Source organism: Carlito syrichta, unplaced genomic scaffold (assembly GCF_000164805.1).
Source record: "Carlito syrichta isolate Samal-C Ts95f unplaced genomic scaffold, Tarsius_syrichta-2.0.1 Scaffold304601, whole genome shotgun sequence".
Lineage (NCBI taxonomy): Eukaryota > Metazoa > Chordata > Mammalia > Primates > Tarsiidae > Carlito > Carlito syrichta.
Genome location: NW_007248697.1, coordinates 900,973 through 919,330, shown reverse-complemented (window position 1 = coordinate 919,330; position 18,358 = coordinate 900,973). Strand labels below are relative to the sequence as shown.

The window sequence follows — 18,358 nt, the reverse complement described above, 5'->3', positions numbered from 1 at the left end:
TTTGCTTTAGAGATGCTTGATGTCTGCTGCTGTTCCTCTTTGGGTCTCCATATAAACTGCAGAGCCCGATGAAAGTCTGGAGTTTCTGATATGAGATAGGTAGGAGCAAATCTGTTGTCTTTTTTTTTTGAGTTGGAGTTTCACTCTGTCGCCCAGGCTGGAGTGCAATGGCATGCTCACAGCCACCGTAGCCTCGACCTGCTGGGCAGCCTGCAAATCAAATCTGACTCTCTGCCTATTCTTATAAATAACATTTTATTAGAACACAGTTACACTTGCATGTCTACCTATTATCTTTCATACAGCAACAGTAGAGCTGAGTAGGTGTGCCACAGAATATATAGCTCCTAAAGGCTAAAATATTTGCTATTGAGAACCATCTGCTACTGCTGAGTAATAATGCACCACCGAAATCCAGAAGTGAGTAAGTGACATCAGAATCAAAGTTTCTCTGCTTTGCAACTTCACAGATTAATTAATCTGCTATAGGTTGGTCCTCACCTTGTCATTGGACAGAGGAGTGGCCAAGAGGGAGACTAATTAGAACTTCTCCAAGGTTCCCTGCCACCATGCACTTCCTATGCCATGCTTCCTTGCAAACTGCCAAAGAAGAGGTAGTCAGGCAAGAAAAATTATCATCACTCTAAATATTCAAACACAGAGACCCACTGCTGGCTACAGACCAAATACGAGAAGTTATATAATTAGCAATAGCGCATTTAAAAGTCGATATAAAATATGCGAATACTCTTGTCACGTTAAGGCAAGCCTGCAGAAACGATGCCAGCTATTAACTCACCCAGGGGATCAGCCCCATTAGCACAAGGGAGGAATCAGCAGTCGATGGACACTGCCAGGGGAGGAAGGGGGGAAAGGAGGGGGCAGGCAGCATCCCAAAGGGCACCTGGTCCTAAACCAGGGGAAGTGAGGGCCAGCTGGAGGTCCAAACTTCACCTGCACGCAGCTGCTTCTGCAGCTAATCCTGGTTTGTCCCTTACATCTCCATAATAAAAATAAAGAAATCAATCAGTAACTTATGCAAGTTTAAAAAGAAATAAGAAGGAGCATCTTAAGGGTGTTTGAAAAATAATGATATCAGTTAGTTTGACAGAAATATATTTCTTGGGCTACTGAATTGGTTAACAAAAAGTCTTGCTCCATTTTAATATGTTTTAGGTTGCTTATTTCCATTTTCAATGTATTTTGATTAGCAGTAAATTCACTGTGTTATCTTTAAATCATGAACCACCTTCTGTGTTTTGCTGTTGTCTTTATTTTTATTCTTATCTTGGATGGCTCTCGACATTCTGATCTGTTTGCTGGCTGATCGGTTTGTGTACCTAGACTTTAATTACACACACACACACACACACACACACACACTCCTTATCCGCTTTGCGGAGAACAGAGCCAGCAGACACTGCAGCAAATGTGACCACATGCGCAGTTCACGCTGTGTAGCACGATTCTGTCCGTGTCTTCCATGCTTGAAACCTCAAGACCTGTCTGTTTCACCCAAACCTGCAGTTGGTATATGAAGCTTAGGGTCCAGAACTAGGACTAAGAGTTTCCCATAACACCTGTCTCTTGGCCAGAGGGGAAGAAATCTTAATGTCAGAGAACCTCTCAGGAACCATACTTTACTCAACAGTGCGACCTCTTTGGGTTGCCACACTGCCCTTGTACCATTTTCTGATCTGAGCTTACTACGCGTTGCTGCCAACCATGAATGGTCTTTTCCCGTGAGCAAAATATTTCATTGTCTAAGTTAGCATCTCCCATATTCGCTAGCATATCATTCAGAAAAATGTTTGTTAAATATTTGAAAATAAAGATCTCAAATTTGCCAAGTGCAGTGGCTCCTGCCTGTAGTCCTAGCACTTTGGGAGGCTGAGGCAGGGAGAGTGCTTGAGCCCGGGTATTCGAGACCAGCTTGGGCAACATAGCAAGACCCTGTCTCTACAAACAAACAAACAAAAAATTAGCCAGGCGTGGCAGCATGCGCCTATAGTCCCAGCTGCTTGGGAGGCTGAGATGGAAGGATTGCCTAAGCCCAGAAGGTTGAGGCTACTGTGAGCCATGATCAAGACACTGCAATCCACCCTGGGCAACAAAGCAAGTGATGAAAGAAAGAAAGAGAGAGAGAGAGAACTCAGATCTGTTCCACTTTAATCAAGAGATGAGGGTTTCGAAGAGCCTAAATAATAATAACATCAAGTAACAATATTTGTCCATTACATTACAACATGGTTTTCACCTCATCTAATCCTCATGCCAATATTTTGTGGTAGGTACTACTTTTGTCTCCATTTTACCACTGGACGCTGACTCAGAGAAGTTAAGTCATTTGTCCAGGAGATCAGGGCAGGAGTTAATGTGCCCATGATCCCCATCTCCAGGGCTGGTGCTCTTCTGAGGGTGCATTTGAGGCTGATGCTGATGTCCCGACTAAATGATGCAACCTCTCACAACGGAAGGAGCCCCTCCCAGAAGTCAGTCTAGAAATTAGAAGCTTCAGGCCTCTCCTGTAGCATTAAGCAGCTGGTTGACTTTGGGCATTGGCTTCCTCACATGTGAAATGGAAGACCTCAGCTAGAAACTCCTTAAAGTCCTTTCAACTTTAATTCTGTTGAGCAAAAGAAGCCCAGTTCCCAAGTGAGCTCTCAGAAGGAAATATAGATAACATGGAATATAACATACACTCGAGAAGCAAATGAAAGGGATTTTGTGTTATATACATTTCTAGTGATTCATGCCACAAGTCCCTCTGAGCCTCTACAGAGTTCTGCATGGGGACATGCCAGGCACCCTCCCACCTAGGCCCTTTGCACTAACTGCTCCCTCTGTCTGGAGCATTCTTCCTCTGGGACCTTTGCTCAAACGTCCTCTTCTTACTGATGTCTTCCACCCATGCCATGCCTTCCCATACACTCCTTTTCTCCTTTCCCTATTTCACTCTCCATAGTATTAGCCTTCTGATACACTAGGTAATTTGCTTATGACTTTGTATGTTAATTGTTTTTTAATCAGTATATTCCTCTGATAGGATGTAAGCTCTATGTGGGCAAGAATTTTTCTCTCTTTAGTTCACTGTTATCTGCAAAGAATAGTGCCTGACACAGCCAAATATTCACTTAATATTAGTTGAAACAAGCCGAATACACACCTACATGCACGTATATACATATACTATGAGACCAGACTCCTGTGATATAATGAACTGAATTCATGTTAATTGCCTATAAGCCCTCCTACATAGTATATTAAGTTATCCTAATTTGCATATTTGGGAACCCCATTGCATATGGTGACATTTTCTATCTCTCTTGAGCAAAAAGAAGCAACAGTACTCATTTTTCCATAGGTTTGAAATATATATATACAAATCTTCCGACTTCTAATGGTATTCTTGGAATAATTCTTTTGGAAGGCTGTCACATGTGAAAGAAACAAACAAAAGAAGGTACTGAAACATACATTTGGCTAAGGTGACATTCAGGTTGAAGGGCAGACCTATAAAAGAAGAATGTTTTTCTCCAGAGCTAATAATCTCAAGAGGTTTATAACCTCAGTTGTTGACAGTTAGGTAGAAAGGTCTCTGGTCATTTCACTGAGGTGTCCCAGCTGTTGGTGGAACACCCACCAGTGAACAAAAGGCAGTCACAGAAGCAACTGGCCCGAGAGTACCTTCATAATGAAACTACATGTAAAGATTGGTTTTTGTCTTTAGCAAGACGAGCTAGCTTTCACCTTGACCTTCTGACAATGGTTGCCTCTCCTTACTCCCTTCCCCTGAGCTAACACGCATGGATTCCTTTAGTTCAACTGCTGACATTTCTCCACAAGGCTGATTCTTTTCTTTGGCTTTGTCCTCTGATTATTTGACTAGAATTTATTTGAATTTAGATAAACTCTTCTTTATATCTGTTTTAGGTTTCCAAGAAAACTGAGACTCATGTTTTCAGTGATTCCACCTATTGAAACATGAAGATGTCACCCACACAACCTTTTTTTTTTTTTTACTAAAAGCTTATCCATGTGTTTATTTTCCAGAGCTGTTAAGAGAAGACAGTGTTTTAGGTGATGAAGAGTCATAGGATATGATTATCTTATTATATTTTAGTTATTCAGAACACTTACAATAATGAGAATCTATAAAGACAGGCTATATCCACATACACAGCAGATTATTAAAATCAGCTTCACATCAAATATCTTCCACAGGGATTTTCATTTCATCTGCTTTCCTGTAACGAGATATTTAACTTCCCAGAATTTTTTTATTGTTATTGTTTAAACCCAGGAATCCTTAATGTGTAGTAGGCTCTCAACACATGCTTGATGTGGGGAAATAAATGGGCAGATTTCAAAGAGGAACAAAAACAGAGGTTCCTCCCATGAAGCCACATTCAAAGGAAGGTTCTAAATTTCCCTCCTGTACTCAGGGTATGTGGGTCAGTTCAAGAGACAAAATAATCTGTTGTCTTCCTCTGTAGGCCTTTTTTTTTTTTTAAATGTTCATTGGTAGTTCATTAGGTTGAGATGGCAAACTCAACTTGGTGTAGAAAGTAAAAGGAAACTTATGTTTAACCAGTCAGAACTGCCAGCTAATTTCTAGTGAGCAACTCCCCACCGGAATGATCCCAATAAAGCTACTACTCTACTCGACCCAATCACATATTTTCTCTGCCTTGCTTCAATGTTCACCTTATAAAGCCTCTTCGTTGGAGGCCAAAGAGTTTTTGATTTGTGCTGCCCAACTCATGAATCACTGTCTGCTCAAATAAACTCTTTAAAATTAGTTGGGTTTGGTGGCATGTGCCTGTAGTCCCACTTACACAGGAGGCTGAGGCAGGAGGATTACTTGCGCCCAGGATTTCAGGGCTGCAGTGAGCTATGATTGCACCACTGCACTCCAGCCTGGGCAACAAGCAAGACTATCTCTAAATAGAGTGAATGTCACTGAGTTTATCTTTTAACAGTTCATTACCCAGATGCAGACACAGAGTGACCCAGATAAAGCTGGACATTGAACCTAAAGCACCCAGCCATTGCCATCTACAAGGAAACGTAGCTTTTCAAATCTTTTTAAAATTTTATCAGACAGCTTTTAGGCAGCTATGTTGGTCTTTGTCTAGACAGGCCCCCTACAGCAGAACTTAGTGGAAGAGCAAGGGCCTGGAAATCAGACAGACCTTATTTCAACTCTCTTCTCTGCCATTGTTTATCCTCAGGCAGAATTTGGATGCTCAGGACTCTAAAGTGGCCAGAATTGATGACTATCTGGCATGAATACAATTAAAGCACTGGATGGAAGTTAAACAAGTAGGACCTGGCTTGACATCATGTCAGAAAGCCCCAGAGAGTTCAGCTGGCCAAAAGCTAACCATGAGACTGCATTGCTTGGCAATGGCAAAAAGAAGCCACAGACACTGTTAGGCTGCCTTTGCGCCACTTTGAAGTTTCTATCGAATAAATTTGTATTCTCGGTGCTCTTTGAGGCCCCCAAGGTAAACTGAGTTCAGTTCTGGGTGTCACTTTAAGGAGGATGTTGCTAGCCAATATCCAGCACTGGACACCAGAAACGTATCCAGGGAAGGGTAAGCAGGATACTAGGGTGGCCTTAAAAGAAATAGTTGAAGAAACATTGCCTGGAAAAAACCAGCTCTTGGAAAGTACCAGGCTGCAGCCCTCAAGCAACAAGTGTTAACAAGTAGATTCCTTCTGATTTAGCTAATATTTTCTGGGCCCTGACTACATTCACAGCACCCTGACAGGTGCTGTGAGATATAGAGATTATAGTACACCAGGACCAACCTCAAGGCACTTACAATTAAGTAAGATAAAATGCAGAATCTGCAATCTTCAGTTTTCATATCAACTCTGTTACCCACTGGGTATGTGACTGTGATGGCTGATTTTATGTGTCTACTTGACTGGGCTACGGGGGTGCCCTGGTTAAACATATTTCTGGGTGTGTCTGCGAGGATATTTCTGGATGAGATTAGCATTAGAATTAGTAGACTCAGTAAAGCAGACCACCCTCTCCAGTGAGGCAGGCCTCATCCAATCCATGAGGGCCTAAATAGAACAAAAGTCTGATGGAGGAGAGATTCTTCCCCTTCTGTTCTGTCTCACTGCTTGAGGTGGACATCTCACTTCCTGCCCTTGTACTGGGATCTTCACTGTTGGTTCTCTTGTTTTGTATATATATGTATCCTATTGGTTCTGTTTCTCTGAAGAACACTGACTAACACGGTGACCTTGGGCTGTGTCTTAACTTCTCTTAACTTGGCTTTCTTTATTTGTAAAGTGACACTGCAGAGGTTTCCTGAGAATTAAATATGATAAATATTCACAAAAATGGTGCTTTTTGTTTTTTAGAAAAACCCGTAACACAAGGCAGAATTAACAAAATGTTATAATAAAGAAAAGTGCAAAGAGCCGAAATAAAGAATAAGAAATCAGAAATTGATGGAGATTGAGTAGATGGGTAAAGGCTTTACAAAGATGGCAACTTTTGAATTGAACTTCAAAAAACAAGAGGGAGTCTGGTGGGTAGGGAAGGGAGAGGGGAAGAAGAATGTATCACATTAATGGGACAGTATGAGCAAAGGTGGAAACACTGATAATAAATGGCTTTGGGAAAAATGATATATGTAACAAATAATACTGTGGCCGGGTGCAGAGGAGGAATAAAACAATGCTAACAGCTAGAAAGATTCAACAGTCACCTTACACTATGCTAGAATGGCATGCTACAAAGTCTGTGGGCATTGGAGGGCTACGTGAATGAATCCAAAAGAATCTTTCTGTGTTCCAACACGGTGTGGAAAAATTAAAAACCACAACTAAGAAATGCCAGTTAAAACATCTGTATGAGTCTGAGCCAGAGATGATGGGGAACTGATCTAAGATAATGGCAGCAATGGAAGGCAGGAAGACAAAATCCTGGCTAGGGCGAGTGAAGAAGAGGAGTGAGTAAAGGTCAAGTTCATGTTCTGCAACCTTTGTGTTGAGGAGAATGCTGATGCCATGAGCCAGTACAGGAAACACAGAAGGAGGAAGAAAGTGGACCAGGAAGATGATGAGTTTAGCTGTTGGGTGTGTGGACTTTCAAGAGGTTGTGGAATAGTCATAGGGAGGATCATAACAGAAAGGTGGAATTATGGTTCTGGAGTTCATGAGAGGAGTCAGGGCTAGAGGCAGAGATGTGAGAGGAGGCACATTTAGAGGTCAAGAGTGTGTTGTCAAACATAAACAAACTTGGGCTTGACCTCTGCCTTCAATACTAGCTGTGTGGCCTTGAACAAATTATTTATCATCTTTAAGGCTTAATTTCCTTAATTGTAAATTGGGGAAAATTATACATACTTCAAAGGCTTTGCTTATTGCATTCCATCTGGTTGCCATTTGTCACTATCACTGTCTACCACAACCATCATTGCTGAAGCCATTAAATTAGATGAACTTGGCTAGGAAAAGAGATTAATTAAGTAGAAAAAAAGAAATGAAACTTAGGGAACAATTATTAGGGGATATATGGCAGAAAAGCAAACCTGAAAGGAGCTTGGGGGTAGTCAAAGAAGCAGGCAGAAGACCAAGACCAGTGAGACACTATGAAAATCAAGGGGAGAGAATTCAAGGAGAGAATCCTCAAAAATGTCAAATGCTACAAAGAAGTCAAGGAGAATAAAGAAGAAAATAAAGAGAGAATGTAGGATCTAATGATTTGAAGGTTATACTTGTTTAGTGGAATTACTACATACGGCAGGAACAGAAGCTACTTGTAATAGGATTCTAAACGGAAGTGTCACCCAGACTCCAGGGAGTTGTGTATCAGATGCCAAAGTGAATTGTGAGATGGATCACCTTCCAGAAGTTTCAAAGCAGATATAAACAGTTGCAGGCTTTAGTCTTCTTACTCACTTCGAGGACATAAAAGACTTAAGTTGGAGAGAGAGGGGGTCTCTGGGAAGGATTTCTTTAGAGAGAGCTGTGCTGTGAATTCCATCATTCCAAAAGAGGAGAGATGTTCCTGTGCCCTTCAACAGGGTCTTCACTGGCAAACTGGAAGTGCTTGGCCAGTGTGCTCTTCAGACAGAGGTGAAATATTGAAAAAACAGAGCAGTGTTTACATGTTTGGCGTTCACCTGGGAGCCTTTGGCAGCAGACTAAAGGGGGCTTATTGGGTAGCTTGTTGTTGAGGGTAAAGGATGCATGAGTGTTCTGATGGATCTTTGGGTGTGAGTTGGCACAGAGCTCATTTAAATTCTTCCCAATAGGATCATCTGAGGCTAACGGGGAGAGCTTTAGAAAATAAGGACCAAGAGAGACACAGCCAAAGCTGGAAAAAACTGAACTGATCACATCAGTGAAGAAGAATGGAATGTTCCCACTGAGCGTCCCTGAAGAACCCATGCGAACACCCGTAAGAGAAGTTGGCTTCTAAATAACAATCGCTGGCCCAGAGAATTCAAGCTATCCTACAACAGAGCAGTCAAGTAAGGACTTTCCTCTTCCCTCTTCTCATCATCCTGGCTCCCACACACCCCCATCCCCATTCCAATCCTGGAGGGAATCAAACAGCAAAGAGGAGGGAAGAGACAAGGAGAGAAGGCATCAAACCTTCCCCATCCTGTCCCTCAGAGAAGGAAACTCACTACATAGGGCTCTAGACAGGCATGGGAAAAGAACTTCAATTTTGAAAGACTAGCACGTGGGGCTTGATATTTTCACTTCTGAATTGAGATGGTAATCTGTAGTTAGAAGAGCCCAAAACACCGTTTTGTTAACTTAGGAGGGGCCAGAACAATCTTGGGATGGCTGAGGTGCTGTCCAATGGCAGAAGAACTTCCACTACTACATATATTTAAAAGGACAGCAGGGGGTAATTTTTTTAAAAAACAGATAAGACCCCATAATTCTTGTGTGTTCAATGTACCAGTTACCCAAAAGTATAAAAAATGAGATAGGATGAGGAAGTGAAGGCTACGGGGACAGTGATTTTATTATTATTACTATTGTTGTTGTAGTTGTTATTATTTGGTAGTTTGGCAAAGAAAGAAAGGCACTGTAGTTTGAGGAGATGACAAAGATGACTGAAGGCTCTGTTGGGATGAGAGGAATTTGGGCCTGGCTGAGGACTGAGAAGAAAGAGACAGTGAAGACAGCGTAAAACAACAAATCCACAAGAATAACAGGAAAGAGAAAGAGAGAAGACAAAGTCAAGAGCACCATCATGGCTTTGAGAAAGGAAGAGAGACTCTTCTTCCTCTGAAAAATGAAGACAGCAGGGAAGAAGGTGAGGGAAGATATGGGGAAATTTTGGTTTAGAAAGAAAGGAAATAAAACAGCTTACAGTGATTGGCTTGGATCATCCTGGAGAACTAGGAGGAAGGCCATCTAAGAATGAGGGCAGTGGGTGGCCAGGACCAGGACCACAGAGTATATGATGCAGAGTGACTAATTTGGGCTTTTTATTTTCAGAAATTGTTAAAGATCAGCCCTTGTGGACAGTGGAATTGGCCTTCTTATACAGTTGTAAGCTGCCCGTCAACAGAGGGTTTTAGATGAAGATGAAAAAAACAACTATTGGAATGCTGAGGAGATTTTAGGATTGATATTCAATTTCGTAGAGTTTTCCACATCAATGATTCATGTGTCACTGTTACTGAATACAGTAAAAAGAGCCCGTGAGGACTGCAAGAGAAAATGTATAGAAAAGATTGCATGTGTTATGCAATGCCTTGATTTCCTAAGTAGAAAATTATCTATTTGTAGCAAAGGAACTAGCTTGTGCCTGAGTTAGATTCTGTCTCCAGGGTACAATACTTTAAGGTTTCCATAGCTTGGCAGTCGATTAAAGTTGAAATATCACTATGTTCTGGGACACTTTATATTTATGCATGAACTAAAAGATAGCTATGGTAGAGAAAGTCCCCAGAACCCCCTGTAGCCTTTCCACCACTTGATGGTAAATGGGAACTTAGTTGACAAGAGCTAAGCATGTTAGCCAATGTCCTCTCTATTCGGCACATGAAACAGACAAAAGCCCCAAAACTCTCTATCTCAAACACTGTGGAATTCTACAAATCAATGCAATCAGGAACGATCATGCCCAATTTTATATTTTTCTCTAAAAAGACAATGAAATGTCACTCAAACTTGCAATTATTCAATAAGATGACTATAGTGTTTCTTTAAAATAAAAACTGTAGAATTAACATCTATTGAAACAATAAAATATTCCAGCACCAGCAAGTACCACGCATCTTAAAGAAATCTGCCCACAGATGCATTGCAAACTGGCCTTATAATCCAATTAAAACTTAAATCTACACAGAGGTTTCAGTCTATTGTGAAACATTAGTCATTTTACTATAATATTTTTCCTAAGAAATAAAATCTACTAGAACGATAAGCAATATTTCATATTCTGGATTAAAGTTTAGTATCTAGGATCCTCTGCTTATCTTTAGACATAAGCAATATGAAGGGTCATATATTATGTAAGTGTTGCCCTCTACAGTTATTATATACATAGCATACCTTGCACTGCCTGATACATAGTAAACCAGCTTAGCTTACTGAATAAAACAATTGTGTTAGCGAAAGAAAGCACGGATTTTGTCAACAGTGGTTTGAAAACCACTTTGTGAGGAGACGCTCGTGTGAGGAGCCGTGGTCTTTGTCCCGACTCTGAGCATCTTCTGGTGTTGCCAATGACCTTCTGGTTTCCTAGCATCACCAGCCTCAGAAAAGAGGCAGGGCCATCAGAGATCCTTCTGAACCAAATCAACTTGGGAATGAAGAGAAGAAGACATTTCTCAAGGACTAGGACTTCTGAATGCCATCAGTTTTAGAAGTCTGATGGGTTCTTCTAAATGTGTTTGCTTTTATCTTTCAGAGATTCCCTCTAGAGAAGAGTGGATATCTTCAAAGAACCCGTGATTCCCTCTCACCTCTACCACAGGAACAAAAGCTAAGAGTGGAAAAAAGAAAGAGCAATCATTTTCTTGTTCCAGAGAGTACCAAAAGCAAGTCTCAATGTCATCTGCCTCCAATTAAGTCCTGCCAAATGAATCTACATGGCTGAGTCCAGCTGCAATTCACTAGGTGGTATATTTCAGCTGAGGTGTCATTCACCGACATCATGCACCAAATAATAAGGAACACAGTTTTGAACGTGCTTTGACATTTATTGTCTCATTTAAGGTCCATTACGACCCAGGGAAGAAAAAAAAAAGGTGTTTCACAGAATAGGAAGCAGGTTTGGAGCTATAAAGACCACACAGCAAGGTGAACATGGAGCTTAGATGAGATCTATGTCTTCTAATGTTGTTCCATTATGACAGTACTCTTTCTACTCTTCTAGGTTCTAGCCCTTTATTCTTATCACCCAGAGTTAGGGAAAGCAATCAGTACTCTGTGGTAAATGGTGCTAGATGCAGCTTCTGTCTTATTTCACTTAGAACCATCCTGAGTGGTCAGGATGACAGATTTCTAGAAATATTTACCAGGTGGATCCTGGGTACCCCACACCATGGAGGACTATAAGAGAAGGTGAGGAAATGTTTGTTATAGAATCAAATACCCAGGAAGAGCACTGTATTTCAGACACGTCTGTCTAGTGCAGAGATAAGCTGGACTGGTATTTCCCAGAGAGAGGGCACTAGGAATGCACGCACGTGTACACGCATACACATGCACATACACATACCATGTTCCAAAAGTCTTTTTTTTTTAATGGGAGTCTCACTCTGGTCGCCCAGGCTGGAGTGCAGTGGCACGTTCACAGCCACCACATCCTCGACCTGCTGGACTCCGGCAATCCTTCTGCCTCAGCCTTCCAAGTAGCTGGAACTATTGGCACATGCTACCATACCTGGCTAATTTTTTTATTTATTGTAGAGACGAGGTCTCGCCAAATTGCTCAAGTGGGTCTTGAACCCCTGGGCTCAGGCAATCCTCTCGCCTCGGCCTCCCAAAGTGCTGGGACGACAGGTTTGAGCCACCACACCTGACTATGTCCCAAATTTATCGCAGTTTTGTGCTTTAATAACTTAAAGAGGAATAAACATAACAAACTCATAGAAAAGCCATTCAAAATCTTATTTGCATTTCTTATATCATTACTTAGTTTTGTGAATGTTAAATAATACATTTTTAACTTTAGTTTTTTCAGTCTACATTTGCCATCTCTAGTCAGAGAGGCAGAAGCATTTTACAACAGAGCACATGATACACCTATAACACATACAGTAAATGACCCAAGCCTGCAGTCAAGCAAAAGTAATTTTCAAATGTGCTGCTGTGAAAACTACACTGTTCTTGACTAAGCTTGTAGGGTTGGCCTCTCTCTCCGTTTCCCCCACTCCCACCCTTCTAACCCTAAGCACAACTTTTTGTCATACCAATTCAATTTCATATTCTCAGATATAATCCATCTTGTTCAAAGCTTTGCAAATCCTTGTTCTGCCTTTGACCATATTAGCTCCCTTCCTAATGGTTTCAAATGGACATTTCCAATCATGCCAAACCACGCTGTGTTCAAAGCAGAACCCTATGGTGTGACCCTCAGTGAACAGGGCACCAGCTTCAGGGGCTTTATGGGCCAATTCCAGTAGAGATCTCCTCCAGTACCTTGGACATCGACCTATACATTAGTACCTTGTGGGCAGGGTCATCCAATCCATTGGAAATATCACCACCAACACCCGTCAGACCACACACTTTCATCTCAGCAAAAGGAATTGCAAGAGGAGTTCTGTCAACTGCTGAAATTCACGGACTGTCCGACAGCATCTCTGCAATCCACCAGGTGAGAAACCCTAACCATGAAGGATCAGATGAGGAGACGCCCAATCACAGTCCTACTATTGATATATTCTACTAACAAAAATAATGCTGTAACTGTACAAACCTGGAGACAGATCCAAATAAAAAATAACAATCAGTTTACTTGCAACCCAAGTTCAAATAAGTCTGAACAGCTCCCAGCTGTGCCTGTTGTAGATTAAATTTTGTCCCCCCAAAAAGATAAGTTCAAGTCCTAACTCCCAGTACCTGTGAATGGGATCTCATTTAGAAACAGGGTCTTTGCAGATGTTTCAAGTTAAGATGAGGTCACACTGGATTATGGTGGGCTCTGATCCAATAACTGGTATCCTTACAGGAAAAAGAAAATGTAAGCAGGCATACTGCCATACAGTGAAGAGGGTCACATCAAGACAGAGGCAGAGATTTTGGCGGTGCTGCCACAAGCCAAGGAATGTCGAGGACTGCCAACAACCATCAGAAACTTGGAAGAGGTGGTCGGGTACGGTGGCTCACACCTGTAATCCCAGCACTTTGAGAGCCAAGGAGGGAGGATCATGTGAGCCCAGAAGTTTGAGACTGGCCTACACAACATAGTGAGGCCTTGTTTCTACAAAAAATAAAAAAAAATTTGCAGGGCATGGTGGTGTGCACCAAACTCAGCTACTCGGGAGGCTGAGGCAGAAGATCGCTTGAGCCCAGGAGGCAGGGGCTATGGTAAGCCATAATTGTGCCACTTCACTCCAGCCTGGGCAACAGAAAAACAAAAAAGAAAGAAAAAGAAAATTAAAGAAACTTGGAAGAAGCAAGTTTGAGAAAACAAAACAAAAAACAAGAAAGATCTTTAGAGAGTCTAACGAGAGGACAAGAGGCATTTAGAGCAGAAGACAGTAGATAGCAGGGGTGAGCTTCCAGGAGAGGGGGAGGAAAATGGTCAAACAGGTCTGGAAGTGTTGGCTTGGAGGCTAGGGGCAGGCTTGGACAAACTTGCCCACCTCCAGTGTCAGCCTTATCACCCAGGAGTTCACTGTTCCATTTCCCAGCAACATCTTGTCGCTTTTTAATGGCAACAGATCACAAGCTTGTCAGCTAGTCATCAACATGTAAGCAAAACCATATGGACCTTCCTGTCTCCAATGTGACATTTTCCCTGCCGAGCAAGGGAATGACCTGCCCGCCTCTCTGTCTCCATCAGTAGTACTCTGGCCACCATTTCCAAGGAGCTAAGACTCCATTGATGGGTGACAACATTGCTAAAATGGTCACATTTTGATGTGCAAACTTTAGGGGTAGAAGGAGACTCCCTGGCAGTTTCTGATATTGACCGGCTCCAACGGGACCCCATGAAACAAACAACTGTAATGGCACAACTACTCCTTGGAAGGACCTTAAGAGACTCCCCTGGAGCTTTCCTCGCAGTAATTAGATCATCCTGAACATGCTGGGAGCTGGCTTAATTTTGAAAGACAAGATAAAAGTGCTGCCTGGAGGCAAGAGGCCACTTCTCGCAGCCATTAAATTGACCATAGTTCAGGAGCAGCACATCCCAATTTTCTCTCTTTTGACTTTGCTAAGAACTTTCTTGTTTTTCATCGACCAATTCCTAAGTCGATTCTGATGTGAAATAGGCATCACCTTAAATTTCCATGTTTTTGCTCAGACCCTGGATTCGTTTCATAGGGCCGCCATTACAAAATACTGCAAACCGGGTGGCGTCACACAACAGACACATATTGCCTCACAGGTATCAATTCTGAACATGACTGCTCCCACCCCTGGCGGACACCCCTTTAAGGAAGCCACTGTGGGACAGTCCAAATGAAGCATCGATGTGCAAATGCCATTTAGCAAGTACAGATAAGCTGGACTAAATCACGCCTGGGGCACTTTTTAAAAAATTCAAATGTTAATACATTAGCACTAGAACAAGCTGTACAAGCAACAGGAAGATTGCAGTTGTCAACGTGTGAATTTAGTCTCGAGGTAAGTTCATCCAAGGAAATAAAATCTCAATTTAGATTCCTTTTCTACCCAACCGCTTCCCTTCCTTAGCCACATGTTTCTTTTAGAACGGAGGAGGACATCTTTACTCAGCAGATGTACTTATTTCACATGAAGAAATGGTCAGGGAATATCCAACAAGGGAGAGGATGAGAGTTCTCATCAAAGTACTCTGAGGTGGTCCTTTGGAGGGTCAGAGCACAAAAGGTGAGCAAGGTGTCCTGGGGTGTGTGTGTGTGTGTGTGTGTGTGTGTGATCACTTGTACATTTCTGTTATCTGTGTGCTTTCTTTTTTTTTTTCTGAGTTGGAGTCTCACTCTGTCGCCCAGACTGGAGTGCAGTGGCCGCTCCCGGCCACCGCTGCCTTGACCTGCTGGGCTCTGGCGATCCTTCTGCCTCAGCCTCCCAAGTAGCCGGAATTACAGGCATGTGCTACCATGCCCGGCTGGTTTTTTGATTTATTGTAGAGATGAGGTCTCGCTGCCCAGGCAGGTCTCGAACCCGTGGGCTCAGGCAATCCACTCACCTCAGCCTCCCAAAGGCACGGGATTACAGGCTGAGCCACTGAGCCCAGCTTGTATGCTTTCTAATGAGAAAGGATTCTAATGGGAAACTGCAAGGATTTTCTGGCATTTTTTGTTGTACTTCTCAGACTGTCCACTTGCCCGTCGGTTCACATGGATGAAGTAGGCTGTGGCATCCTGTGGTGTGGGGGTGGGAGGGAGGAGCCCACTACCTGCGGGGGGAGGGGAAGCCCAGTTGCCTGGGCTTAGGAAGCCCTCCAGGTGGGAGAGGCAGCCCCAATTCCACCTGGAGGCTAGACACAGACCCAAGGGCCTGGGAGCCCGTGGCCAACTCAGATGATCTGAAACTGAGCTGTATTCCAGCTTGACTTCGACAGGTTGTTTTCTATGTCAAAGTAACAACGAACTTTCATTTCAGAACACATCTGGTCTCTCGAACCTTTCTATCACCAGCAGCTATTTTCTTTAAATTGAAAGTCAAGACAGTTTATTCTTCTCAAAACTGTGCTGTCAGTTCTTCTGTTTGATTCTTAACTTTCACCTGTTCTACACAATGGCAAAGCTGTCCTCTCCTTTAAAAAAAAGTGGGGTGGGAGAGGCCCTCCCTTGAGGACACTATACCTGTGACATATTTATCTAAATCTGTGCCCCAAAGGGCACGTCCATCAGAGATAAAGATGGAATGTACTTAGAGAAAACGTATTTAGAGGAAAAGAGATGCCCAACTGCTCTTCCAGTGAGGATCCTTAAACCAAAATAAATCTTTTCAAAGGACACATCTAGATATACATTGGTTGGGCATTTGAAGTTTTCAAGATTAAAGGACACTTTTTCATATTCTTATCCCTCCCTATACACCCTAAGTCATTTTAAAATATGAAGTAATTACAGTATGCCTAGATTCATATACCTGGAAAACATACATATGCATATGACATAGGTACCATATTTGAACCTACATCTGCAGTGTGAGGGTGAGAGCATGTCACATGATGTATCTCATTATTGTCAGAGTTCAAATGTTGTCCATGCACTTTTCCAAAAACTCACTCATTCACTTTTTCTGCACTCATTTAAGCAAAAAGTTCATTATCACTTCAAAAATCATTTCTAGCTAGACACAGTTTGAATTGTCTATCTTTCCCTAATTAAGTTAGAAGTAATATTATCAAGAAGCACAATGATCTTGTTATATAACAATCTTATTTGGTACAGTAGTATTACCTGTGACATTATTAAGATTCTCAATGATTTACAATATCCAAAGAATCATTCTTAAAGTCACAAACTTTCATATTCATTTCCTAAGACGTCTTTCCCTCTTCAAATTGTCCCATCTTTATTAATTACAGAGGATTACATTTATCTTAATGGAAGGAAGCTACTATCTTTTTCTGATCTCACAGATGTTGATAACATGCAAATTATGAAGTATTTAAAGGGGAAAAAAAAAACAGATACCAAACCACTTGCCCAGCTAGGAATGAAAGGAGGCCACATGAAAGCTGAGCTTGGAGACATATTCAACAACTCTATGATTATAAATCCCTCGGTCATAAATTTTGAGAAAAATATATAATTAAAAATATGCAATCTGTCCCACAGTTTTCTATAAAACATCAATTTCATTATTAAGTGGTTATAAATTGGCCATTCGTAATTTACTCTAAATAATTTAACCTTTCCAATGATCATTTCATCTGTTTTCTATACAGCAACAACAAAAAAATCAAAGAAATTCAAGATATGGAAAAGACATGCTGGGTGAGGATCTGAAACTGATTTGGTAGCTTTGGAGTTGACATAATCTTGGCCTGGTGCAGCTCATTTGAGAAAGCTGCCTCAAATTTCCCCCCGTTTTGAACTTTTTTTTTTTCCTTACCACTTTCATCTAGCAAGAAATCATCCTGGTAACGGAACTTCTCCGGTCCACATGCAATAAAAATGTCATCGTCGCCAAAAAAGTCCTGAAGGCACATCACCTACAAGAGAAAAGCAGGGCACTCAGCGAGTGGTGGCAGAACAGCAATTACAACAAGACATCCCAGCAAGTCGACGTCTGCATAAAACCACCTCCAGCCTCATGGAATCAACAGGGTGGCTTCTCCCGAGGAATTTCAAAAGAGGGGTCCCCGCATCTGTTACTCGTAAGAAACGTGTTCCGTTTCAGTTCTGCAGGAAGGCGGGGAAGGGAAATAGGCCCGGTAACTGTCACATTTATTACTTGATATATCAATAGGCTCTGAGGCAAGAACCCTTTGTTTCTGCAACAGACTGAACACACACAACATGTGGAGATGGAGTCCCCCTCTACCCCTCTGAGTGTAATACTCCTTGGTAGCAGGAAAACTCGGCATATGGTTTTAACAACAAATATGTTTTTTAGTAATGGATGCTGTTGTATGCACGTGATCATCCCTGAAGAAAAACGCTCTGTCATAATGGGAACGTAATCTCCTTTGGATCCATTCTACCTCCGGTTGAAAGAAAAATGGAACTCTTTATAAAAGGAATAATAAAGAAACGAAGTTATTGCTAAGACTTAGAGATGACAGTCACTGTATATCCGTCACCCAAGCAACTCTAGAACTCCGAGGCTACCCAACTTCTTGTTGTCATGCCAAAAGAGTGTTTTAAAGTGACCTTTCCAAATTTGTTCAACTTATTGTCCAATGAGAAAACTTTAAGAGAGCTAAGTGTCATTTTACAAGTAAATGGGGTTAAAACGAACACTTTCCACAAGCATCTTGTTCTCTGTCTTAGGACAGGTTGCATAGTATTTTGTTTACAATATGTATAACACGGACCCTGGGATAACTGCTGATTTTTAAAATCGATTTTCAATTCCCTTTGACCACTGGGCATATCATAAGGTGGTCGATTGAAGGCACCTATTCAGAGTTGTAGGACACAGAATTTCTTTCTTGCTTTTTTTTTTTTTTGAGTCAGGGTCTCACTCTGTCACCCAGAGTATAGTGTAGTATCATGACCACAACAATCACAGCCCATAGTAG

The 18,358-nt window shown here is 41.8% G+C and overlaps 1 protein-coding gene across 6 annotated transcripts in view; it reads right to left on the bottom strand.

The window, feature by feature from the left end:
- Positions 1-18,358, bottom strand: part of DCLK1 (doublecortin like kinase 1) — a 373,078-nt gene that overhangs the window by 171,246 nt on the left and 183,474 nt on the right. For all 6 annotated transcript variants that reach the window (XM_021713540.1, XM_008060373.2, XM_008060372.2 and 3 more), the window contains exon 3: positions 17,227-17,326. In XM_021713540.1, the coding sequence (XP_021569215.1) occupies positions 17,227-17,326 (100 nt within the window). The remainder of the gene's footprint in view (positions 1-17,226; positions 17,327-18,358) is intronic.